This window comes from Mollisia scopiformis (assembly GCF_001500285.1).
Source record: "Mollisia scopiformis unplaced genomic scaffold LY89scaffold_1, whole genome shotgun sequence".
Classification (NCBI taxonomy): domain Eukaryota; kingdom Fungi; phylum Ascomycota; class Leotiomycetes; order Helotiales; family Mollisiaceae; genus Mollisia; species Mollisia scopiformis.
Window position 1 is genome coordinate 532,928 of NW_017263581.1, and position 25,288 is coordinate 558,215.

The 25,288-nt window shown below is 48.3% G+C and overlaps 7 protein-coding genes across 7 annotated transcripts; 5 read left to right on the forward strand and 2 right to left on the reverse strand.

Moving 5' to 3' along the window:
- Positions 1–432: 432 nt before the first annotated feature.
- On the forward strand, positions 433–8,939 carry LY89DRAFT_726924 (uncharacterized protein; the record flags this gene model as incomplete). Its single annotated transcript, XM_018219105.1, has 5 exons — positions 433–446; positions 509–5,942; positions 5,995–7,043; positions 7,090–8,087; positions 8,137–8,939. The coding sequence occupies 5 exons, from the start codon at positions 433–435 to the stop codon at positions 8,937–8,939; spliced, it is 8,298 nt and encodes a 2,765-aa protein (XP_018078227.1).
- A 922-nt stretch (positions 8,940–9,861) lies between these two features.
- On the forward strand, positions 9,862–12,356 carry LY89DRAFT_726925 (ankyrin; the record flags this gene model as incomplete). The annotated part of the gene is made up of 3 exons (XM_018219106.1): positions 9,862–10,004; positions 10,055–11,386; positions 11,435–12,356. 3 exons carry the CDS (start codon positions 9,862–9,864, stop codon positions 12,354–12,356), a joined length of 2,397 nt encoding a protein of 798 aa, XP_018078228.1.
- A 502-nt stretch (positions 12,357–12,858) lies between these two features.
- LY89DRAFT_679159 (uncharacterized protein) lies at positions 12,859–14,507 on the reverse strand. Its single transcript, XM_018213816.1, has 4 exons — positions 13,931–14,507; positions 13,415–13,719; positions 13,244–13,365; positions 12,859–13,192 (listed from the first exon to the last, which is right to left on the reverse strand). Exons 1-4 carry the CDS (start codon positions 14,376–14,378, stop codon positions 13,093–13,095), a joined length of 975 nt encoding a protein of 324 aa, XP_018078229.1. The 5' UTR covers positions 14,379–14,507; the 3' UTR covers positions 12,859–13,092.
- Positions 14,508–14,825: 318 nt separating this feature from the next.
- LY89DRAFT_712846 (HET-domain-containing protein) lies at positions 14,826–17,877 on the reverse strand. The gene is made up of 2 exons (XM_018218005.1): positions 15,594–17,877; positions 14,826–15,539 (listed from the first exon to the last, which is right to left on the reverse strand). Exons 1-2 carry the CDS (start codon positions 17,550–17,552, stop codon positions 15,117–15,119), a joined length of 2,382 nt encoding a protein of 793 aa, XP_018078230.1. The 5' UTR covers positions 17,553–17,877; the 3' UTR covers positions 14,826–15,116.
- A 151-nt stretch (positions 17,878–18,028) lies between these two features.
- Positions 18,029–19,524, forward strand: LY89DRAFT_633581 (uncharacterized protein). Its single transcript, XM_018211348.1, has 2 exons — positions 18,029–18,680; positions 18,736–19,524. Exons 1-2 carry the CDS (start codon positions 18,284–18,286, stop codon positions 19,428–19,430), a joined length of 1,092 nt encoding a protein of 363 aa, XP_018078231.1. The 5' UTR covers positions 18,029–18,283; the 3' UTR covers positions 19,431–19,524.
- A 1,099-nt stretch (positions 19,525–20,623) lies between these two features.
- LY89DRAFT_703182 (putative cAMP receptor) lies at positions 20,624–22,026 on the forward strand (the record flags this gene model as incomplete). Its single annotated transcript, XM_018217301.1, has 4 exons — positions 20,624–21,077; positions 21,133–21,334; positions 21,387–21,451; positions 21,504–22,026. Exons 1-4 carry the CDS (start codon positions 20,821–20,823, stop codon positions 22,024–22,026), a joined length of 1,047 nt encoding a protein of 348 aa, XP_018078232.1. The 5' UTR covers positions 20,624–20,820.
- Positions 22,027–23,193: 1,167 nt separating this feature from the next.
- On the forward strand, positions 23,194–25,100 carry LY89DRAFT_662666 (HET-domain-containing protein; the record flags this gene model as incomplete). The annotated part of the gene is made up of 2 exons (XM_018212661.1): positions 23,194–23,800; positions 23,887–25,100. 2 exons carry the CDS (start codon positions 23,194–23,196, stop codon positions 25,098–25,100), a joined length of 1,821 nt encoding a protein of 606 aa, XP_018078233.1.
- Between the last annotated feature and the right edge of the window lie 188 nt (positions 25,101–25,288).

A 25,288-nucleotide genomic window follows, 5' to 3' on the forward strand; every position in this document is an offset into this window, starting at 1 on the left:
AGGTGGAGTTGATAAGGAAGCTCGGATGAAAGCAGAAAGATGGAAGTCACTCGAGCTGCTCCCACTGTGACTTCAAGATCACATGACACCAGCAAGTCAAGCCTCAGTGGATGCAGCAGATTATTCGCTACCTCCAGCCTTTCCCGTTGACGCGGCGAACACATAATGGATTTTCCGGATGCCAAGTGGCTGGAATCTGTTAATTGCATTCCATACTTGTTGATATTCCTTCGCGGTAAGGAATGCATCATCTGAGACAATCCCATATCCTGCGAACGTCGTTTTTCGCGCAAAGTACCATGCTATGAGAAGAACCAGAGTGAATCAAGCTACCACTTGCAGCTCTATCAACTGAAGGACGCATTCGGCACCAGTGGGATTCATGCGAATGTTGGTGGATGTATGAGGGAGTGAAGATTGGTTCTATTCACCATGAGTAACCCTGGGTATGATCAACAACCCTCTCTTCAAAACCTCTGTCAGTGTCATTTATTAACAGCTTCCACAGCCCTACAGGGCCACCAGCTTGGGATTTCAAAGGCCATCCACAACCACCAGTTGATGCCCGACTTGAGACCGCCGAGAACTTTCTTGCTGATGAGGATCCTGATCGATGTCTGGAGTTTGATAAAAAGATTGATGAAATCGAGGAACTTCTTGCCCAGATCGAAAAGGATAAACTGCCTCACGATGCAGAACGCCTTAATAATGTTAAGGTCATGGTCCAGGAGCACCGTGACTGGCAAAAAGGGGTCGATGATGGGTGGCGAGATACCACTTGTACCGACTTGCCTCCTAGAAATCCATATTCTACTCGGTTGCTCAACGAGGCCACCTCGACTATCATCGAGGATGAGAAGCTTGCCTTGGGGCTTATAGGTCAAATGAGAGAGGACGCTCCGCCATTCACAGTGGAGCGTGAGACTGACCACAACGCCTTTCTTGATGCAATGAAAAATGACTCAGTGATTGATCCGAACACCATTGACAAGGCGACAAATCTACTCTATACGGAAAGTCGAGCTTATAATTGGGCTATCAAGGATCCAGCTTTCATTCCGTTATGGATGCATCCTACGAAAGGGATTCAAAAGAAAGGCACTACAGCTGCTGACGACAAACCATGGTACAAAGTTCCCGAACTGCCACCCCATCGTCTCAGGATCCGACCTGAGCGAGGTACCCTGCCAGATTACCTGCTTGTGAGAGAAGAACGGATCAACGCTCTCCTCTCCAGCGCTCGTCGTGGTTCTACACGAGACATGGTAGAGCTTGAAGATCTTCTCAGCTACCACTTCCCAAACGAACTCAAGCGCTTGCACGAACAGTACACTTCTTTTCTAGCTAGTGCCCAAGTCACCTTGGATCCAGCTACGCAGCCTAATCGACCGCTCACCCCATTAGAGATTAGACAACAAACGGCAGTGAAAACCGCCTACGAAAATGCATTCATAGCTTGGGTCACCACATTCAACGACGATGGAGTATATCTGATCCCTAGAAAACCTCAGCATCAGACTGAGACCGAATTGCCTGGTGTGTTCTACGTTGATGATGGAGTACTTGACGATGATCGGACGGAAACTTTGTTAGCTGCTCAGAACCGCTTGAACGTTATCAGGGCCAATGATAATTGGCAGATCTTGGCCCCAGCCGAGGGAAGGCTGATGGAAAAGCTGGTCCGAGACGCCCAGCCTCAAAATGTTCAGGACGCGGAGAAGGCAAGAGATGATGTTTTGAGGAGTAACGGGGTTGAAGAATTGAATCAGTTGCCCCTCGCCGAGAGAACTCGATGGAACACCCTCGATGCTACGGCAGCAGGTCTGCGACAGGCTTGGTACGCGGCAGCAGTAACAGCCGGGTTGCAATTGGAGTTTCGGTATCTACGTCCTGGTGAAATCAAAGAGGCCGACCCTAGCATCATATATCTCCCTTGGTCTATGACGGCTATGCCAAACACAGACGAGCCACGATTGGGTTTACCAATGTCTGCAGAAGTCGACCGAACTCGGCTATTGATAAGTACCAAGTTAGCAAACAATTCGGGCGTCAATCTCACACTTGGAAGCAATGGCGATGTTGAAGGTCAGGATCTTCTGATGCAACTCGCATATCCCAGATTACGACGTCTCCTGCTGCCTTGGATAACGATCAGGAACAAGAGGGCAGCAGACCCACAGTCCTTGACCCAACTCGACAACGACACCTGGACAGCACTCAATGATGTCGTTACAACATTATGGGATGACTGGGTCCGCTCTCTGAAACCTGAAGTCTGGAACATCAAAATGATTCCAGCTCACAGACCAGAGTCACCAGACGTCTTGTACTGGCGCCCTACCACAATCACTGGGAATCCGGACGTAACCATGCGCCGACTCGAAAGAAACATCAACAGGTGGCTCAATTCACCGGTACCTCCAGGTCCATTTCGCGCTTGGGCAAACCAAATTAGACCTTCCTTCAACGATCTTCTTTATCCAGGGCTCCGTTTGGCGTATGATAAAATCACCAATCTAGATGCTCAAACCCAGGCTTTGGCTCAACCACAGAGGGATCAAAAAATAGCAAGCTTAACGGATGAAGCAAATCGGTTGTTTGCCACCTGGGTCTCAGGGCTACTGGGGCACAGGATATCTATCAAGCGACCGCAGCCGTTTTTGGACCCGGATGATGATCCTGGGATATTGTATTATCGAGGCGCCCTGGACGAAGCGAGAGCGACGAAGAGAGTACGAGACCGAATGGACTTGACGAAGACAGCTGTGGAATCACTCAAGGGACTGGGTGCCTTCAGCGCAGTTGCAGGGGTTGGTGACTTGATCCCGCCGTATATCAAGCACCTACAGTCCTGCGTCAAAGCCAACCCCACAGATCCTGTGGAACAAGCTGTCCTCACTTGGCATCTCGAATACATTCGGTCTGGGCCACTGATATACGAAGAGGGCGATGGAGCAGTAAACGCCCTCGATGTATGGCAAAGCCTAGCCTCGAACGAAGCGAACAATGCTAGCAATAGCAGCAATCAAAGCAGCCGACTCAGCTCTATTGATGGTAGTAATGGTAGTAATCGCAGCAATCGCAGTAACCTTAGCAGTAGTAGCGGGTGGTCATCATCTAGTGTTACCGGTAGCAGCGAACCTGAGGACGGGAATTTGAGCACAACAAACACCCGCAATAGAACCCAACCGTCATGCAATCGACTTCCAACGCCACCCGGCTCTTACACCTCGAATAGCTCATGGTCCTCCTCTGGGTCGATTACTTCAGACTATCGTCGCCGTGCTAGGCGGAGCAATTTTTATCCTGTCTGCGAAGTGCCCAACACGGCAAACGGTTTTTTCGTCCATCTTCCTACAGCGCAGCGCACTTCAGGCCCACATCCTACCTTGCAGGTTGATTTCGACCGGTTCAGGCGTCAAATCGCCTTTGCTGAACGTGAATTGAATGACCTTTTGGGGAAGCTCAGGCCACAATACGAGCTCCCCGTGGTGCCTGCGACTCCTCCAGTCAAAGCCCCAACTCCGGAAGTCACCGCGGACCGGGACAGATTAAATGGTCTTCTAAGGCAATTTTTACCACCTTACATCGTGAGACTAGGACGGCGAAATTCATGGTTCTTAGATTACGTGAATTCAATCCCAGATAATGGCACAGCGCTCCAGCGAAGCAGGAAACAGTCTGCACAGGAAGTGTTGTCAAGATGGCAGCGCGAGACCACAATGGAAGTGAACAAATGGCAACAAGAACTGATCATTAGTAGTAGGGGCGTATATATCAGTATATCGACGAACCGAGAGGATAACAATCTTGGAGATGTCCTAGAGTTTAACCCAACGTTAACGGGCACCGGCAACGACTTTAGGGTAACGGCACCGAGAAACCTCGATCCGACGAACAATCCGTTGTATTCAAGTGCTTTAACTCCACATGATCCAGATCCCGTTCCCACCCCCAATGTATTTGCAGTCGAACAGCCATTTAGGCAAGCATTTCTGCCTCGACTTAGGAACCGAATCAATGAATTGCTACAAATGCGGGCAACCAACACCCAGCTGAACAGAGAAGATGCCGAAGAATTGCTCGACAAAATGATTGGATTGATGCCCCAAAATCTATCCAAACTTGAGGCCGAACTATGGGCCGTCGAGGCGAGGGTCAGAAGGCCTCTCGTAGCAGGTGTAGCCCCGAGTGCTACTGACGTTGAAGATGCAGACCAATGGTATTTGCTCAACAACCGTTTTATTACTGCTTACGACCACTGGCTGGATTCCTTTCCACAAGCAGGCATCTTCATCCAACCCGACAAAAGCGCTGCGATCAATCAAGCGGCAGCGACACAAGCTCCTGTATTCATCGAGGACCCAGACTTCTGGAGGTACTGGACGCCAGCAGCTCATGGGAGCACTACACCCGTAGAGACGCTCTCTTTACGACGTGGTGCTCGCTCACGACAAATGCCACAGCATGTGAGTCGCTTATTGGCAACTCTTAATTCATATTTCGCGGGAACTAGGCCAGTTCCTGTGGGCGAGGACGTCAATCTGCTTCTGGCTCCACTATATCGTCACTATGGACAGCGTATTCGAGACAGAATTCACACCGCATTAGGCGTACAACCTAATGTTCCTCTGCTTCCGGAGCAGGATGTTGTCATAGAAACTACAGAAGCTATAGCCTTCAGTCTCTGGTTATTGGACATGAAAGTAGCGGCACGAAATCCTGGACGGCGCGTAAGGATCGTAGAGTACAGTCCCGGACGTTTTCACATGTACTTTGGACTCGCACTTCCGTCTCTCAACGGTCTTGCGTCTCCATATCCGAGAGGCTTCGAGCAGGAGACCCGTCGATTTGCGACCATTCTTTTCGACCGTGTCTGGCAGCAACCACAATTCCAAAATGAGCGAGTTGCGTTCCTTGAAGTCGCAGCACGTGTGCGTACTCATGCCCGTCTCAGGAGCAATGAGCTCAATAACCTCAAAGCAATTCTCACAACAGTGCTTTCATCGACGAGTTCATTGGCATATCAAAGTTTGGTCACGAGCTACATCAATGGTTCTGGAAATGCACGACAAATTGGCACGGCGGTGTTAGCTACTAACTTCATGCAATTACTGTACTGGAACTGGGCCCACATGTACGAGCATATAACCAAGCCTGCTACACAGCTGGCATTCCCCACCATCGATGCTCTGACGAACAGGCCACTATGTGGTCACCATCCACCTCGAGCTGTTCCCATTATTGCCAGTCCAACCGAGAGCGAAATCCGCTCCGTGGAGATAGAGATCAACAATCTTTTGACGAAAATGCGAAACAATCAGCTTTCAGCCCGCCAACAGCTGGAATTAGATTACCTATTGGAGGCATTGCTACCTCCTGCGCTAAAGACACTCAAGGTTCGTCTCGACAGACTTTGGGAAGATTATGTTCAGCTGCCTGGACTAAGCCCAAATGACACCTACCAATGTCATCTATATTACAAAGAATGGGCAGCAAAGTTCACCGAGTACAAACAGAGGATTCCTCGGAGTGGGATATTTCTTGACAAATGGTGGTACGTAGACACAGCCATAGAAGAAGTGTGCTCTCGTGCTCGCCAATGGCAGGAGGCAGAGCTAAAGGATGTCGTTCCGGGAGAGTATCCTACTACTAGCGTAACGCTCGAAGAAGATGCTGTCAGAAATTGGCATGATTTGTATTTGGACATGAGAGATTATGCGAATACATTTGACGAGGATCCGGCTCGGGAGGAGAGATTGCTCTTTCACGCACTCCCTGCCGATTTCAGTGCCGCGAAAGCGGAACTCGCACTCTTTAAGCAGAAAGCCCGTGATGCGCCGCCCGCCACCACCACCGTTGCTTTGCTCGACACTTCACAGGTTGTAGATGTGATGCGAAAGTTCCTTCAAGCGTGGACAGAATGGATGGTCAACTTGCCGGTAGAACCCAAATCTCGCAGTACTTTGAGCGATGCTGACTTGTGAAATCCAGGCGATACAACTAGCGACTCTGAGGCAACGCGTGAGAGACAACACGAGTGATATACCTATCCCGCCCGGGACTGATAACACTGTTGGTCCACGCGGACCCAGAAATAGAGGGGGCGTCAATTTCAGTTCCAAAGCAGAAAGAAGAGGAATCCAAAGAGCAGCAGTCGAGCTTGCTTTGAACATTCTCGCGTCAAATCAAGAACAGCATAGACCACTTGATATCTATAGGATTCTCGATTTGCCCAAAGAGTACACAGCCCCTGATGAAGGCGTTCCACTCTGTCTACCTTTGGATCCTTGGAATCGCCCAGTTGAACTGGACACCTTTGAGTACACAAAGAAACTCACCGCATTCCACCAAGCAAAAGATGAAGAGTACAGCCTCGCCCGCACTCGAGAACACAATGAGCACCCAAGCGAACTGCCAGTCCCTGCTAACCACAATGGCCCATTTGCCGGAGCAGATGATGGTGATGTTGAAGATGCCAAGAGGGAATGGCTACGAGAACTAGCCACAGTGTCTCTGCATTTACAGCACGCTAATTTGGACGCTCCACGGCCTCTGTTGCAAGAGATCCTGAATTGTTTGTTGAACGGGACAGCACAAGACTCGGCTCATCCACTGAATCGTGGCCCTCCACTGACGAGAAATGATGTGCTACTTCTTGCCGAAATAGCTGAGCCATCTTGGGACGAGCTTCGACAAGAATTCCCGACTCTCGTATCAAATACGCCGAATTACCAAGAACTCCTCAAGCGTCAGGAGGAGGCGAAGGAATTTGAAGCAGAGCTAGATACCATGGACTGGCAAAATCGAACTTGGTTACCAGCGCCAATGGCACTCGCTAATGCTGATCCTTTGGCACAGCCGATATATGATCCGTTGCTCGCTACTACACAGGGCTATACAATCACAGTAATTACTCAACACATCAATACAGCCCGAATCTCAAAAGCGATAACAGATGGCCTGAGTGTAGCGCCGTCTTTATATTCGGAAGAAACAGCAGTTACCCATTTGACTCAATTGCAAGTCTTACGTCGTATACAGTAAGTGGAGCACCCTGATGTTGATGCCAGTACTGAGTCACTGTAGCATGAATCAAGCCGTGAATAACCGCCGTTTTGAGCCTTTCGAAACGTTGGTTGCTAAGATACCTGTGAATGGACATCCAGAAAACAAATACATCACATCCAGAGCGGCTGTGCGCACTTCTGCTGGAGTGGTGTTTGACGCTGTCAAAAGCGAATACATCGTCCAGTATGATGCTTCGGGGAAGAAAGGCCCTCCGATTGTTCAACCTAACAAGTACGAACATCTGCGCTTCATTGCATATAGGATTGGCCGCGATACTCAAGCTGCACTCGAAACCAGGGCCGCGCCCACGATGACCGAGCATCAATTGTTGAACTACCAATGGTCCGCTATCTTCAACACCCAACAACGAATGTTCTTGGAACGCCCCAGACAAAATGCTGTGAGAGTTGAGGAGATGGCACTAGAGTTGAACAAGATTGACCCCCTACTCGCTGTAGAAAACAATATTCCTCTAATCCGGAGTCCTCCAAATCCTCCACGTATAGCTGAAACCCCAGCCGCAATGCTGCTCCAGATGCAAATGATCGAAGAACTGAGCAATTGCTGGGAACCTCGTTTCCCTCAAAAGGAGCGCTTGTGGGAGTTCAGCAATGAGAGGTGGGCACCGCAATTGAGGACCATACAAGGGCGGAAAGTCATGGCCAAGCGGAGACTCACTCGGTTCTTCGACGTGAGAAGATGGCCGCCAGGATGTCAGGACACGGTCACGAGGACTGCCATTAAAAATTCAGGCCCCGAAGTTCAGGAAAAGCCGAACCCTCAAGGGCTGCCAAAGGCGCCAAAGGTACCAAAGGGATCAAAGGGGCCCAAGGATCCAGAGGGTGAAAATGCCCCTGTACCTGTTTTGAAACCACCGACAGTCCAAGAACAACAGGTTGCAGCAACCAAGAAGCAAGCTAGGCATCTTATGGGACAACCGCCTCACTTTCCCTTTGGAGAAACTCCATATCAACAAGCGTATCAGAGCTTCCTTATGGAATGGGATCTTCGTGATGGTAGGTCACCTCTTCCTTCCCACTCTATAGCTGGCTAACATTTCCGCAGTTCCCGAGTTTCAAGTCCCTCCAACTCCTCGACCAGGTTTGTTTGGAAGAAACCCATCTCCAGAGCCAAAGGATCCATTTGCCCTCCCGAACGTCCCATCAGATTGGCAACCAGACAGCATCTCCATCGCAGAAAAACGTGCACAGCTCATCGAAGCAGCTAAACAGACTGCTGGCTTCCCTGACGCCAATGTCCTGGAATTCTATCACACGCCCGAGGAGATCGAGGCGATGAAAAAGCGCGATGCAATCCACCTCCGTAATGCCAAAATAAAGATCGCCCAAGACGCAATCACAGAAAGGGTCGGCAAGCAACGCTTCGAACAAGTAACTCCCGCAGAATACAACACCGCGTGTCTTGATCTCGGCATCGACAGGCAAACTGGCATGTTCATGACAACACTACCTCTACCGCCTAGAGCACGTACGCCTCCGCCTCCACTACGGGATGTTACACCGCAGAGAACACCAACGCCGCCAGCTGCACCATCACGGTCCCCGTCAAGCAGCACTTCACCGCCTCCAACTCCCAAGACGAGATGGCCAAATCTGGGAAGCCTGTTTGGTGCCACGCCTCCTCTTCCGCCGGCGCCTCCTGTGAGACCACCTTCGCCGCGCGGTGGTGCGGTTGGTGAAGCGGCGCGCAGGGCGGCAGAGAAGGTCGCGGATGATGCTGCGAAGGTGATTCGGGATGCAAAGGATAAGCAGGATGCTATTGAGGCGAAGAAGCAGGAGGATAGGGATAGGAAGAGGAGAGGGTTGCCTCCTACTAGGACGTCGCCGAGGAAGAAGAATAAGCCTTGAGGCAGAGGTGAGGAAGATTGTGTTTGAAGCCTTGGTGAGTTCGTTTGGATAGCGGATATTATTACATTCTTAGGTGATGGAATTTTTTGTCCGAGTAGTTAATTATTGTTAATTTGATGTTTTGTTTCGATTTAGTTTACATTTCCTCGTTGTGATATATATAAACTATTATTAGTTTAATTGATTATTGTTTTATCGAAGTTTGCTTAAAGCTGTATTAAATTAAAATGAATTGATATAGAAATGGTAAATATAAAGTAGCTTTGGGAATTTGAGAAGCTGTGCCACGTGGAAATCATGCGATAGCGCCAAGAGGAAGCCGCCGTCACACCAATGGGATGCTAATGGGAATAGTCTTATAAGGAGTTTTGGATTTGAGAGTTTAGATTTTACGAATTCAGAGAAGTCGGGTTATTCGCTATACTCATTCGTACCGCCATCGCTATTGTGCTTCACCCTATCTAATGAAACCTCACAATTGATATATGACATAGTTTTCAACCTTTACAAAAAAACCCGTGTCTCAGAACCTGGAATTCGAGGTTTCTGCACGCTGGCGATCAGCTGTCATCATGCATGTGTCGCCCGACCTAGCGGACTAACCTTACCTAGGTACTAAAGGACAGCCTCATCCTCCGATTAGGCCTAGCTCCATCAAACGGATGGTTGGGTGAGAAGCAACGTGCAAAAACATCAGTTTGCCGCCTCTATATATGTCATGTTCCCCCACAGCCTCTTTTCATATAGCACTTCTTAATCTGTATAACATTGCAGACACGGTCAAAGATTCAGATTTACGAACACCTTTTGAGTATGATGATCTTGGTACTCTACTTCCAAGTGCTTGGAGCGTCAAGTCCTCGGAAATAGTTTTCCCCCGATTGCCCAAAGCCCCGCGAGGGCTTGATGGGAAGTTCCCAAGATGACTCTTCCAAAACGAGGCGGGCGTCCGAAAATCCCTTGGGACGCATCAAGGAAACGAAAACTTGCTCGTCTTTATCTCATGACGAATTTGAGGATCGTTGATATTCAGCAAATGCTGAAATCGAATGGATTTACCCCAGGGTACGCTTGTCATGATTTTGTGCAGCTGTTTCTGTGCTGATGAGTCTTAGGAAAAGAAATGTGCATGAGCAATTGAGCCAACTCTTCCCCGATAGCGAACATAGGTGGAGACAATACAGACCCACTGGTACCGATCAAGGCATTCACCGGTTTGCACAATTGAAGACCTGGAGAGAGCATCAGAAGCGTAGACATGACAAACGAATCGCACGATCTCACGCTTCTGTCATGAAGCCAATACAGCCCATACAGTCAGATTATGTTTTGGAAGAAGTGAAGTCAGGAGTCCTATATGACCCCCTCCAACATTACAATCATCAGTCAACCGAAAATGATGCTTGCATCTTCCCTGGTTACAGCCAATGGTATTCGAGTAATGCAGCTTCCGCCGGAAATGACCCTCTTGCTGGAGACCTAGAAGGAAAGTGCTTCAGTAATAAAGAAGTAGACTTGTCCGACAATGTTGCACAGAAAGCGCACGTCAACATTGCGGATTTGAGTATTCCAGTTGCAATATGGGGCGAGATTGAGACCTTCAGCCAGAGCACGAATTCAATCGACGAAACGACGGTAGCACCTGAAGAGGCACTCGCACAGGAACTTCCGAAGACCGACAATACACCTGTTGTAAGCCGATCAAGCACGAGAGCTAGTCGTATGAGTGGTACCAGCAACCAAGGCATTGGGAATCGTGTGTCATCACGAGTGTCACGATCTCTTCGCCATGCCAACTCTCTTATGTCTGCAACGAACTCTTGGATCTCCGGTCTTACCCACATGTCTAGTACTTCTACCGGTAGACGCTCTACTCTGAGCCAATCTACTACTGGAAACGAGTTTGTGAATTGGGATGGGCTCGAGCATTCACCCTTCTCCGACGAGAGACTCCACTGTCCCGAAATCTCATTCCAAAAGCGACCATGTTGTCAGTATTTCGCGCAAATTCCAGCTCCAGGTATCGAATGTTCCACGTGCGGTACGAAAGAGGTACACTACCGCGCACGTTCTGAAGAGGATTACATTATTGCTTCCATGGACGTGGACAAATTTGGCAACACGCCGTTACATCACGCCGCGGCAGTTGGTAACTTGTCAGGCATAGTCCGGTTCCTGGAAACCTATGGTAAAGTTTCGAAAACACAATCCTTCTCGCGGAACACATCTGGAGAGACTTTCATGCACGTTCTTCGACTTAGCAAATCCGAAGATTTCGATAAATTCCTGGACCTTCTCAGACTTGTGGACTCCCATACATCAACCTTCTCTTTCTCGATGATTGATTATCATGGCAGAACAGTCACACGTGCGTTCCTGAGTTATGCTGCGGACTGGATGGTCGACGCAGACAAAGTATGCCAAGCTCAACATATTTTGGAGCCAAGGTAATTATCGCCTTTTGTTAGCGGCGATATCCCACTAATGGACTGTAGCGATCCTGAGATTCCGAGCTTTGTGCTCCGAAATATAGAAATGGGCAAAAAAGTCAGAGTTGGAGACCGTATTATGCCTGCAGACGCATACTCCGAGACGCCTTTTCTGGTAGCGCTGAGATCATGGACTGAACAGCTCCACTTTCGGATACTACTTCAAAAAGTTCGTAACGATTTCGATCTCCACGTGAGGGATTCCCATGGTCACACTCCTCTTGCAGTTGCAGCAAGTCTCGGCATCTACGATGGAGTAGACTACCTGTTGAAACGAGGTGCCAATCCTAATAGTAGGAGCTATAGGGGAACCAGTGTTGTTGCGCATGCCACCACTCACATGTGGAAAGCACAGAAGGATGGTCACACTGCGCTTTACGCCAAAATTCTGTCTTGTGTTGTCCTTTTGGTTGATCATGGAGCCACACCTCTCGCTACAGCTTACGACGACTTCTTTATTCGACGCGCACCAGCACCACCACCACGAGAATCAAAGAAGTCTATTCGAAATACCTTATTTGGATTATTTCTGTCCACCGGGTTCAAGAAAAGCATCGATAAAAGCAAGGCAAGCTCAAAAAAACACCGCCAACTTCCCCTCTTGGAGACAGTATCCGAAGCATCAGACGCTGTGAAATCAAGTCAAAGTGCTCAGAATTTCTGGGCAAAGCACTCTGATTCCCTTGAACCTTCCACAGATTTAGTATCGAAGCTGGGAGATATCATATGGGAGCGAGGTGGAATTACTAACGTCTCTCTACATACCGATCATACGAGCTCACGCGACGATAATGAGCAAGAACAATATCATTCGCCTTTCGACCTCCAGCAGCGTTCTTCTACGATTGCACCAGAACTTGAAGCTGCTGTTACCCTGGAACTGGACAGCTGGCGTGGCTATGATGAACAATTTGAAATTGGCTCTTGACTATGGAATCATCAGACCGATCTCGAAGATAAGAGGGGAAACCCACTTGACATTGGCAACATGAGAAGTCCTCCTCAATACAACGGCCACCCTGTCTCCTTTCAAGACCAGGACTTTGTTCAATTCTCTTGGGCAAAAGGAACTATAACCAGCTTCGACCAAATAATCAATGATCGAAAGCGACAGTGGTCGACAGGAGATTACTCTCCCCCAATAACACCAATCGATTTTGATGCCGCAGACTTCCCATTCGAGCCAGGGATATCTGCTACCGGCTTCGTTGGATTCAAATGCAAGTATGGAGACGGACGCGCCCCCACGGGAAGCGTCTACGTGGCCGGACATCTGGGATCCCGGTGGGTTCATTGAGGATAATATATATGATGCGGAGGAATGAGACGAATACTTTGCTATAATTTATCGATGATTGAGATTCATTTCCGAATGCTTGCGGGACTATTTTCCTTGTGTACCAGAAGGATTCGGATATATTTCATATACCTTGTTTTAAGATTCATCTTCCTTCTATCTTTCATTCGCGATGACTGGTTCTGTAACTGGCTGTAGAGAATTTCTGACTTGACGTATGCACTATTTTACAGCTCAAAATCTGGTTCCAAACCCAACTTTTGAGTTTCCACGGTTTTCTGAAACTGAAACCTGCGGATATCCGAGACCATGAGCTAAGTATAGTATATGGCAACAAGAATGTCTGACATGAAATGCATGTATATCTTCAAGAAAATACCGGGAATCCCGAAGTCAGAATATCAACCGCCGGATACCGCCTTGGCTGCCCCTCATTGCGAGCTAGTAGCGTGCATTGTAGGTCGTTCCTATTCCACTCATCAGAAGAATAATGTCTGACGATAACAGAGGATACACACCACTCTATAAGTCGCAAGATAATTCCTTCTAAAGCTGTATCCTGAAGTCCCCCTTTCAACTTAACGACTCTCTGCATAGCATTCACGTGATACCTCATACTCGTCGCTGAACCCATGTAGAACTGTGACCCAATCAGCTTCTGCTTTTACAAGGACTTGAAGCCTCATTACCTCGTCAGTAGTCAACATCAACATCATAGCAATAGCCTCAATGCTCAATGCCGTCGACATAGAAGCAATCTTCGTAGAAAGCGCTTCAATACACCTCGCCCGATACTTCAACGCAAGTTTACCAAGGTATTGCTTGCTCGTCACAACACTTAATGTTCGACACGCTCGAAGGAAGACGCCGGCAAGGATGCCAGTATCGGTGATTAGGAAGGAAACCCATTCTCTGGGCATACCACTTAGTTGTACTTCCGCAGACTCCGCGGAGCTGTAGATTGCTGAGACTTTGGCGGCGAAGGTTTGGAAGTCTGTGGTGTGTCAGTATGGGAGACAAGTGATAGTGTTGGGGTTAATCAGCGATAATAGGCTGCGAACCTTGGCTTATGGCACTGGATCTGTACAGAAGTAAGAAATGAAAATGCGAAAACTCGCTTGCATCCTCAATTTTACATGATGTAGAACAACAAAGTATGATCACTTTCGGGACCTGAACATTATGCCAGAGGGAAGAATACTTACAGTGGTCAAGAAGGAAGGATTCCATAGTGCTGATTCGTATTGCACAGCTGTTGAATGGATCGCCTCGTCCGCTTCCTAGATGCCCTACCAGGCCTGGCCCGGTGCGTGGAGATGTGAGGGCAGTCTCAGAAGTGGTGATCTCTGCGGAATCTTCTGCTCCAGAGTTCGTTGTTTCGACATCTTGAACAGTACAGAGCTGTTGATTCTCATCTGGCTCCTGGCCCTTTTGTGCCAATGCCCTCGGCTGACGCTTGACTATTTTGCTGCTTCTCCTCCTCGCATCCTCGTGCCAGCGATATGCAACATGTCGCCGGACTTGCTTCTGGAGCACTGCGTCTTTCCCTCTTGAAGGATGAGATACTATAACGAAGGCAAAAGGATCATTGTTATTATTCGAGGTATTGTCAGCAGGCAGAGTAGGTTCAGTACTTGAATGCATAAGTGTCATGATTAGTAAAGCTTCTCTTCCACGACGCGGAGAAAACAACTTGAAAAGAAATCTAGATGGAAGAAATGTGCGTAACGACGATTTTTTTGGTGGAAATATGACGTCGAAATGGGCAGGTAATAATATGCTGTTGAAAAGGATGCAGTAGAACACCGGCAGTGGACACGAATTGGTAGTGGATACTATGCCGTTACTAAGGCTTGGCTTCGGCTAAGGATAAAAAGGAAAGCAAACCCGAACCTAGCTTCGAAGGATCTATAGAGCCCCAAGTATGGAATTCGTGGAGAAAGATTCGCTTACTATTGAGGTTGAGATTCGACAAAAGGAGGGTATTGGCGGGGTTGTCGCATCAGCGCGAGGGAACGAGATAATGTGACTTGGACCCTAACTTTAGCGTGACCCACAATGTAGATAAATCTAGACCTTCCTTAGGGACTGTTCCTTGCAGGCAATCTTTCTCTTCAAGGAAACAATTGACACTGTCGTCGACTTCATACCTTGAGAATCAGGTGATCGCTATGTGTGCGAGCCTGAGGCAGAGTGTATATCTCGATATGGTGATTCTATACGTACTAAATAGAGTTTCGAATATATATTCCATCTAGTCGAAATTACCATCCGGTGCCAATTGTTGGTGAGAAGGAAAACGAATCACATGATAAGTGAGAGAGTCTCGGTACCCAGCGGAGTAGTGGAGCTCGACTTCTCCACCCAAGCAAAGAAGCCCACTCGCATCCCTCAGACCAAGAGAATATTTCGAATGCCCAGATATCTCACATCCACTCCTTCCATTGCTTCACCATGCATGACACCATGTACATAAGCCTCTCCCACCAATTTATACCTGTTCTCTCCCACTGGCCTTAGGATGAACGGCACTTGTGATCCGGCAATGATCCAGACTTCGTCGTCTATCGCGACAGAATCCGGAGCTAGTCCCAGGCCTCCTGGGCTGATGATAACGAGCTTTCTCATTTTCTGGCAGACCTTCTTGCGATACATGTAATCGGCCTCTAGGCCTATCTCCCAAGGTAGATTTTGGCCGTTGGCGAGTAGTTCTGTTGGAGTATTGGGGCCGAAGTCTTCGTCCTCGTTAAGAACAATCAGTTGGCTTGTCTGGGTTTCACGTGCTGCTGAATTGGCTTCTGCTAGTCGTTCTTGCTAATGGACGTGTTAGCTTAAGATTGTATGGGGAGGGGTTTCTCTGAGGCTTACAAGTGGTGTTATTTCACCAGGTAACAAGAGGCTTTCCCATGCGGCGTTATCCTCCATATAACTTTGCCAACGCTGAGTGAACTCATCCCCTGTCTTCGAGTTATGTATCAAATCTGCCGCGGTTTGAGATAGGCATCTACGGAAGGATATCCTCATAGCTTGACCACAGCTCTGTGGCGCGGGGTGCTGTTCTTTGGTGAAACGATCAGTGATCAAAGTCCGCCAGTAGAAGTCCAGACGACTTTGAGGCATATAGGTATCGACATCGACTGTCGTTGAGCCCTGTTGCAGCGGAGTGTTGGGCTGCTTAATCATCATCCCTTGGGGAAGAGCTGAGAGGAACTCGGCAATCGCTTTTATCCCCCCTTGCTCCAGATCACTGGACTTGGCAGTAGCAGTGATCCTGTTCAGCTTGTATCCTCGAACCTCAAGTACACCAGGCTCGGAAAATGCTGCAAGCATTGGTCCTAGTCCACGGTCGGCACAGAATGGTAACGGGGATTGCCTGCGGAAGGGAACGGGACGACACTCGGTGCTGAAATCAGGTACCCAGCTCGGAATTCCGTCCATCTTCCGTACAGAGTGATCTTCAACCATCGACAGTAAGCAAAGATGCGTGTCTGATGAAATCATGAACTCTGCCCACTGAATGTATACCTGTCGGGGTGAAAGCGAGTAATTAGGAGCTAACGACTGGGGGATGGGTACAGTTCCTCCATGTGAGATGCCTAAAAAAGCATAAATCTTGTCTCGTGGATCAGATGCCTCGGTCGAACGATAAAGCATAATAGTTTGACTTATGGGTAGGAAAGCCGCGTTCCGCTTGACAGTTTGGTCTAATAGAGATATTTCCTTAGACTCCTTGCGTTTCTGCCTCACATACTCGAGAAACATGAACATGTCAATGTCCCAAGCATTTACATCTTGGCTTTTATACAGTGAATAGGAGCTTGTCGTCGGCCATGAAGCACGTTGTAGGAGCTGGTGCTCTGTGAGTTCGTGACCACTGACAAGCAGGGGTTCCAGATCCTCAAGTTTGGACAAAATTTTCATGTCCGACAGGAGAAGAATCCACTTGCGGAGATGGGCGTCATTAAAGAGATGCAGGCCACAGATGAAGGTCGCTTTCACAGCAAGTCCTAATTCCTGAATTACCCATGCGCGTCGAAACCACGATCGGTTGAGAAATGCGAAAAGACGACTCCATATCTGAATGGATATATGCTCTGACAGGCCAAGAATCTCGTAGAAGCGTGGGTCATCGAGAGCCATTTCAGGAAGCAGCTCCAGTCCGATGTATTTCCCGTCCGCATTTCGAGTGGGCAGGCACAACGCAATGAGCATTTCAAGGAGAACAATTGACGAATCCGAGATAGGATCAGCACCTCCGAGCCATACTAGGACATGCAAACTTTGTGAGTAGATGCGACCCATAAGCTGAACTTGGCTCGACTTCTCAGAAACATCTGATTGATTTATGCAAAGCGCATCGATCCAGATGTATATACAATCTTCATGAACATTGTTATGTTCGGCGTATCTCGCAGCTGACTTGACGTATCGAAGGGATATTAAAGCAGTGTAAAGGTTTGTAGAAATTGTGACTTCCTCTCCATCGATCTCCATGGTATGACATTGACAATACCAATCTGACTGGGCGACAATTTCGTCTTCACTTGAATAGTATATCTTCGGATCTCCCCAGGTGTAGGAGAGCGCCGCATAAGCGGGATTGTCTGACAGGTCGACAGTGACCAGTGAGCACTTTAAGGGGCTGAATAAGTCTTTTTCACAGCTGTGGTTTGTACCAGGAAAAGTGTGGAGCTTGAGGAGTCGAATTGACGTTTCCGAAGGAAGCGTCTGATATGAACATGGCTTGATAGGGCACTTCCCGTGCCTGTGAGACTCGACGTTGGGCTTGAGGACCGGGACGTTGCAATGACATCCATCCATGTCCATGACGCCTACTGATTTTCCTCAAGTGTTGTTCCGTTGGGTGTAGTACTTGGTTAAGGCCTCCCTAAGGTTCGCCTTAATCCGAGCTCCAGCAGATGCGTATTGATTTGATCAATAGCATGATGCACATTGGGTGTAGTCGGCAGGAATGGTGCCGTGATGCGTGTAAGCTGCCAAGATGTCCACAGAGTCCAGACTGCGGAGTTGAAGCATCAAACCTCGACCTTGGGCTTTCCGCTGGATTTGGAGTCTACTGGATACTAGCTTAGTCCAGTATCTGACGTCTTTACATCAAATCTTTGCAGCTGTATGGTCAAATGGAAACCCATATGTGAGTTGAGGTGAAGTCTGAAAGTCCGAGACAAGGGGTGGAGCTAAGCCAACAACCGAATGCGGATCCGAGGCTTGCTGTTCGCGCTAACCTGCTTTCGTATTTAAATATCGCGGGCACTAACGTCAAGCACGAGGCCAAAGAATCAATCAACCAACCTCACTATGTTCTCGGATTTCCTCCACGACTCAATGTCCGGCGTGGCTTCAAGGTAAGATGAGTATCGACATTGTCATTCCTGTTGATATAAAGGTAGGTTTTCTTCCATGCTGACCGCTTGACTCTTTCTCCCTTTTGTATTTTTAATATCTGTCCCCAAACGGTCTACTCAATACCAGGAACGGCCATGCTTGGTACGCAGACTTTCTATATCGCCTAACACGCAGTCAATTTATCTCCAACAATGGTCAAGCTCAACCTCGTCAAATCTAGTAACGATGAACTCGTCAGCAAACCCCTCGTCGCTGTATTCGTCGGAGCTACTTCAGGCATTGGAGCATACACCGTCAGATGCCTAGCCAAAACTCACGGCAAGACTGGAAAAGGTCTGCGAGTCTATATCGTGGGACGGAACGCGAAAGCAGCAGAGTCAATCATCGCTGAGTGTCAGAAGTCATGTCCAGCTGGACAGTTTCTGTTCCAATCTGCCAACGACCTCGCGCTCATGAAAGAAGTTGACATTACCTGCAAGCAACTCATCAAGACGGAAGAGAAGGAAGCCAGTGCCAAGGGAGAAACACCTAGGATAGACATTCTGGTGATGTCACACGCGAATTTCAAGCCTTGGGATCCACGAAATGGTATGTGCTTTTCCATCTTGCAGAATGTACGAAATGTACTGACTTAATATGGCAGAAACAAGTGAAGGCCTTGACACATTCATGTCCCTCCTCTTCTACTCGCGAGCTCGCTTCACAACGAATCTCCTCCCGCTCCTCCTATCCTCTTCTCTCCCTGCACATGTCGTCTCAGTATTTGGCCCCGGCCGCGACGCTTCCTTCTTTCCTGACGACCTCTCCCTCCGCGACCCGAAGAACTATGGGTTCATGAGCTCCGGCTCACATGCCGCCTACCTCAAAACATTCTTCTTCGAATACCTTGCTGCCAAATACCCGGGCAAATTATCTTTGTGCCATTACTTCCCTGGCTTGGTGTTGCATGAGGGATTTGATTCGGGGCTTAATGACCCCAGCTTTCCTTGGTGGTTCAAAGCCTCCATCAAGTATTTAAAGCCGATCATGAAGCTCGCTCCTTCAACCGTGCCTTGTGAGGAGAGTGGTGAGAGGACATTGTTCAATGCTTCGAAGAGATTCCCTCCGAAGTCCGTTGATGGAAAAGCGAACATTGCGGCAGCGGGTGCTATCGGGGTTGCGGAAAGCTCGGATGGGGTCTTGGGAGGAGGGTCTTATAGGGTAAACTACAACGGTGAGCAGGTCGCTATTGGAAAGCAGTATAAGAAGATGAGAGAAGATGGATGGGCAGAGAAGTCTGTGCAGCATACTCTGAAATGTTTCGAGGATATCGAAGCGACGGGACACTTTTCTGGATAATCTACATGGAGCTGAGGTTTTGTAGAGCGTGGGAGTTCGAATTTGTTCCTATATCCTTATTTATTTGGGCTACCTAAGTAATAACAGTTTTCCGTTTCGTTATATTTGGTCTCGCTCTACTAATACTTCAAAATGTTATCCATACCAGTACGAAAATGGTCGAATCACAAGACTTGAAGTTGCAAGTTTGATGATTGCAGACCCATTCCACTCCCTCCACATCGGTCGTTGTAGCATTATTTGTCTGTAGCCTCCCTTGACAACAGTTCCCACACTTCCCCAGAATCTCAGCTTTGACAAACTGAAACGCAAAGACTAGGCTCGACCCGCCTCTAGCCTAGAGTTACCTGGGACTAGGATCTGGCATAGCCTACCTTCATATATCGGCCCCTGATTTAAGCGAGTAAATATTGAAAAGACTGTTTGCAAAAATTGGCTTTGGATTGCGACAATATGCCAAGGCAAGAGCTATGAAGCTCTGCACAAAAACGAATAACAGGTACCTCATGACCCATTTTCTTCAGAGCACGCCTTTCAGCAAGAGTACCTCTTCATAATTCCTTGTTGGTATACCACTAATATTGAGAATTTTTGCTTGAAAGTGTAATAGCAAGCATTGCACAAGCAAAAACAAGGAAATTTGTATAGCAATAAACTGCGTTCAAGTAGCACAAGATCTCATTCCTCTCTAGTAACAATGAAGCGATAGAGGGGCTTAAAAGCTCCAAGGGATCATAGGGTACAGCACATTTTGAGAAGGTCATCCCGCACTGTACCCCACTCTGACAAAGAAGTCCTCATCCCAGTACCACGACCTGGGAACAAAGGCTGACAATTGACACATGCTTCGAGTTGACGCCATTCGCGCCAGTTACCAGAAATCAATGGAGGAATAAGCACTCAGTCTCGTGCCGAGATTCTTCTTTGCTTCTTGCCATATTCCTTTTCGCTAAAGGTGTTCCCGGCGCCTCCTTTCGGGCTTGCATCCTCAAAACTCTATCGGAGACTAGGAGGATATACTCGCCATGCGATGACGAAAGATTTAAGAGAATTCGCTCTTAACTCTACGAAAGGTGGCCATGTTCTCAGTATTTTGATCTCTGTTGCAAATGCTTGTTGAACAGCTTCAAGGACCCGATCCCAGGGCTGGGCGTCGTGTAAGAACGTGGCAGGAGCACGTCATCCCCCATGAAATACATGTTATCGGCACAGCGTCCTGGAACCCCGAAAATGCTTTTATTCCATCTTCACCCTGCTACCGTACATAAAACGCGACTCTTCCTCTCGCTCGCTCGGCCCCTCTGCCTATACAGCTGGATATTGTGGACGACTGGTCACGTGAGAGGCATCCACATGTTTCTCCCACCGGGACACGACGCACAGCTCCAAGATGACGCTCTCGGCTGAGCAGCTGCACGTCTTGGCTATCGTCGAGCGCTCGGCTTCTGTGCTCTCTATTCTTGGGATTTTTACGATTATCGGCACGTTTTGCTTCTCGAGGCAGTTCCGGAATCCGATTCATAGGATTATTTTTATCAATGCGTTTTATAACCTCTTTGATGTTACGGCTACGACTATATCTCTCAGTGGTCCTCGGGCTGGGAACCATTCGGCGCTGTGCCAGTTTCAGGGGTTCTTGTTGCAAATGTATGTCCGACCTCGAATAAAATCTGCTGGCAAGTTGCGCTAACACGCTTAATAGGTTTCCGCTGGCAGATGTGCTTTGGACACTCGCTATGGCCTGTGATGTGTTCTTGATTGTATTCTATAAGTACGAGACGGAAGATCTGCGCAGGCTCGAGCTGAAATATGCTGTGGGAATAACAACTGTGGTCTTTATTCCTGCCTTGACCTTTCTCTTCATTCATACACCTGAAAAAGGGCCCATATACGGCAGTGTCACAGTAAGCATTCCTTCAATTCCAAGGCAAATAGTAACCTAACGTTCTTTCATAGCTTTGGTGTGCAATATCTCCCAAATGGGTACTCTTCCGAATAATCTTCTATTACGGACCAATATGGTGCGCAACCTCCCCGAGACTTCTCAAGCGCAACACTAATGTCTCACCATAGGTTGATAATCTTCATCACCTTCATACTCTACGGCCTCGTCGGGATAGAAATCATCAAGCAAAGACGAATGCTCGAATCCATCAGCAACGACTACCTCGACCTAGACACCATGGGATCCGCCGCCGACACTCTCCACTCTCCCGAAACCATCGACGCCGAAATGGCCATGGCAGCCAAAGAAGCCCGCGGATCTATCTCAATCACAAATTCCGTCCCGCATATGAGTCCATCCGACGCCATCGCCTTGCAAAATACACCCCGCAGCCGCAGCCGCTCGCCTGTCTCGTTCAGAAACTATATACTCATGCCGCTGATGTTTTTTGTTGTCTTATTAGCGATTTGGGTTGCGCCTACAACGAACCGGGTGGCGTCTTTGGTTAATCCTGGTTTTGTGTCGGATCCGTTGCTCCTTGCTGTTGGTGCAACGGGGTCTTTGCGTGGATTTTGGAATGGGGTTGTTTTTGTGACGCTGGGAGCGAAGGAGCGAAGGAGGAGGAATACGATGAAGAATTGGCGTGGGTGATGTTAGACCTAGAGTGTGGAATTAGTTTTGAAATTAATGTATTGAAGTGTAACTATACCGTTGGCTCTATATGTGACTTGTCTTCACAACTTGATTCTCACTCACTATTTTGAGTTGCAGAATGAGAAAGGTAACAGGGAGGGTTCGGCTTGTGGACGTCCAATTCGCGGCTGAAGGAGCAACCTATTCAGGGTAGCGAACAAGTTATCTTTTCCCCCTAAAATCACTTAGTCTGGTAGCTTCAGTAGAGCTGCAATGCCTCTCGACCTCTAAGACTTGAGATAACCGCTCTTGTATGGCTTGCACCTTGTTTTAAGTAAGGTTACATCCGTTAGCAGACGTAATCACATTCAACCGAAAACAAGGGAACACACCATTATTACACGCCAATACTAACATAAAGAAAAACTGTTTTTGTTTAGAGAGCTGAGCAGAGCTGCTTTACCGGCTGTTTTGGAGGAGCCAAGAGCAAGAGAGGGCCCAGTTAGGCAATCGTGGACAGACCCGCGCTGAACCTATTTCGGTCTCTCGGCTGCAGCTGCCACCAGCCAAAATTAAATAAAAAAGTCAATCAAGGCCTCCGGAGCCAATTCAGGATCCCTGGCTGTGGTGGCTCGAGCGTACTGTGTTGGGAAGAAGGTCAACCTTACTGCCTGGAGATTCCCGCAATATATTAGGCAGAGCTTTGAGGGCTTCTCGTACTATGAGCGATGTCATGATCGGTATTGCTGCCTAGTTCGGGTTATACAAAGTGAGGGATCCCTCACCTCAGTCGGGCGGGACCGAGTTGCCTGGTTGCCTCATTTCTTTTTTTCCATTCTTAACAAATCCATCTCACTTACCATACTTTCTATAGTTTATAAATATAGTTAATTTAAGTAAAAACAATGGCAATATTACTAAGTATACTAACCAGAATTCACATAGCAATATGCGTTAAGCTCAACGCGTTACTTAAAAAAATTAGTGTGGGTCATTGGAGACTGAGCCTGCCAAGCTTCGACAACACATGCGTACTCCAAATGTATTATTAGTTGTTGGGTCCTACGCATTCAGGCATCCAATAGTGCCGAATTTCCGCAAGCCATACACCTTATATTCACGACTGACGTCCAGTCAAAATTTTGAGCTTTGGTTCCCTTGCCTATAATAGCGACGCATGCAATGATGGACGAAGACTCAAGAACAAGATTATGCGAAGGTTGTCAGAAGATTTCAGTTGACGAACTCGTTTCTGACAGTGGATTAACCCACAACCTCTTACCTGCCGACTGTCGGTTCTGCTTACTTCTCCTCCAAGCGCTCCAGAACTGTGGCTGTGGAGCCGAATGGAAGGTCCAGGATGTTGAAAGCACTCAACAAGTTTGGCGGGCTGAGATGAAGCACGAAACCCACTTTATAAGTGCTCAACGCTGGACCAATCCTGTATGGGGTGATAAACTTTGGGAAGGCCCAGTACCAGACGGTCTCGTCAAGCTTTGGGCACGACCACTGCAACAGGCACGCCGGCTGATAGAAAAGCTCCAGACTGAATTAGAATCTCCAGTGAATACTATAATTGAGGAAAGAATCGAAGGTATCACCGTATGCTACGGTCGGACGTTGGTAATGAACAACAAGAAGTGGCCCAAGTCTCTATATGTCATCGAACATGGAGGTAACGCTTTACAAGCAGCTATTAGCCCATTGGGTGGAACTGAAAGATATGTGAAAAATCTGGAACACAACAAAGTCCACATTTGCTCTGGGTCTCTCGTCTTCACTGCTACACCTGGTAAGTTACACTACAGTCCGCACAGGTGATTGTATGGCTAGGAGCGCAATATATGTTGTACCTCAACTGATCTGAGATTTCCTCAGGTTCTTCCATAACAGCGTTGCTTCAATACCGCATTCCAGCTCAACAGACAGACTCGAAGGATAATTACGATCTTGTCAAGAGCTGGGTCAAAAATTGTACAGACTATCACCAAAAATGCAATCACCCAAGCTCAGTCAAAGCTCGGTTGCCCTCGAGACTTGTGGATGTCGATGGCGACGGGAAGAAGCACAACATAAAGCTAGTGGAAACGTTTGAGGGTAGTGCGTCGAGCGCAACATCAGCGTCACAGTCCTATATAGCTTTAAGCTATTGTTGGGGAACCACGTCTTCGAAGGGAGATTTTGAAGCCGGGGAGAAATACCGAACGACATTCCAAAACATTGAAAGGCGGAAAGCAGGCTTTTCTGAGCTTGACCTCCCTCCCACAATTCGAGATGCAGTTACCATTACGCGACGCCTTGGATTCAAGTATCTATGGGCTGATGCGCTGTGCATTCTGCAAGGAACGGATCCGAAGGCCGCAGAAGACTGGGCCTCAGAAGCGACAAGAATGCACCAGATTTACGGTAACGCCTCGCTCGCCATCGCCGCTGCCAGCGCGGCATCGGCTTACGATGGCATCTTCGATTTATTCAACTATAGGAGCGAAAGCGCTCCAGTTGAGATTAATCTGTGGTCAAGCCACCCTCAAATTGGCCAAGGCAGCGCATTCTCGAAGCTGCTCATCTCTTCAGACTCCAGCGACATGCCTCTGTACCATCGGGGCTGGACCCTCCAGGAGCGCATTCTCTCACCTCGAGTCGTAACATATACCTGTGACCAGCTACTATGGGAGTGCCAGACCACGACCCTAACGCAAAGGGGCCTCCCAATGGAGTCTCTCCATACGTCCCGCCTCCCAGATAACTGCTCAGTGGGCGAGCTACAGGACCGCTGGCAGGTCCTAGTAACTGACTACTCAGCCAGGGACCTCTCCTTCTCGACTGATAAGTTACCCGCTCTATCGGGCCTCGCACAGGCTTTCCAAGCCCAGCTGCAGGATGATGAGTATCTCGGCGGCCTTTGGCGGAGCTCGCTTCTGGATGACCTCCTTTGGATCCACAGACCAGTAGACGTTGGACGTCGAACGGTTCAGGGTCGACCCTCAGAGTATAGAGCGCCGTCGTGGTCGTGGGCCTCAGTTGACGGCAACGTGCGTTGGTTATACGCCGATGCGAACCCGCAAGGGCCCATTCTGGGCAAAAGTAATTGACGCCTGGACTTTGACCAAAGGACATAGCAAGTTTGGTGAGGTCCTAAGCGGAAGACTAATACTAGAGGGACCACTCCGGAGAATGGGCATTGTCGATAATAAGCATAACAATGTATCATATGGCTGTTTATCCGAGATTTTCGAAAACGAAGCCGAGCATTATACCAATTTCTATCTCGATGCCGCAA

Bases quoted from the DNA above. Each gene is read 5' to 3' on its own strand.
- LY89DRAFT_712846 (XM_018218005.1), bottom strand. From the start codon at position 17,552: ATGGACATGGATGGATGTCATTGCAACGTCCCGGTCCTCAAGCCCAAC. The intron at 15,540-15,593 runs GTAAGCCTCAGA...CACGTCCATTAG, and splicing joins CTGGTGAAATAACACCACTT to CAAGAACGACTAGCAGAAGC.
- LY89DRAFT_679159 (XM_018213816.1), bottom strand. From the start codon at position 14,378: ATGACACTTATGCATTCAAGTACTGAACCTACTCTGCCTGCTGACAAT. The intron at 13,720-13,930 runs GTAAGTATTCTT...GACACACCACAG, and splicing joins ATCCTTCCTTCTTGACCACT to ACTTCCAAACCTTCGCCGCC. The intron at 13,366-13,414 runs GTAATGAGGCTT...ATTGGGTCACAG, and splicing joins TGATGTTGACTACTGACGAG to TTCTACATGGGTTCAGCGAC.
- LY89DRAFT_633581 (XM_018211348.1), top strand. From the start codon at position 18,284: ATGGTCAAGCTCAACCTCGTCAAATCTAGTAACGATGAACTCGTCAGC. The intron at 18,681-18,735 runs GTATGTGCTTTT...TTAATATGGCAG, and splicing joins GCCTTGGGATCCACGAAATG to AAACAAGTGAAGGCCTTGAC.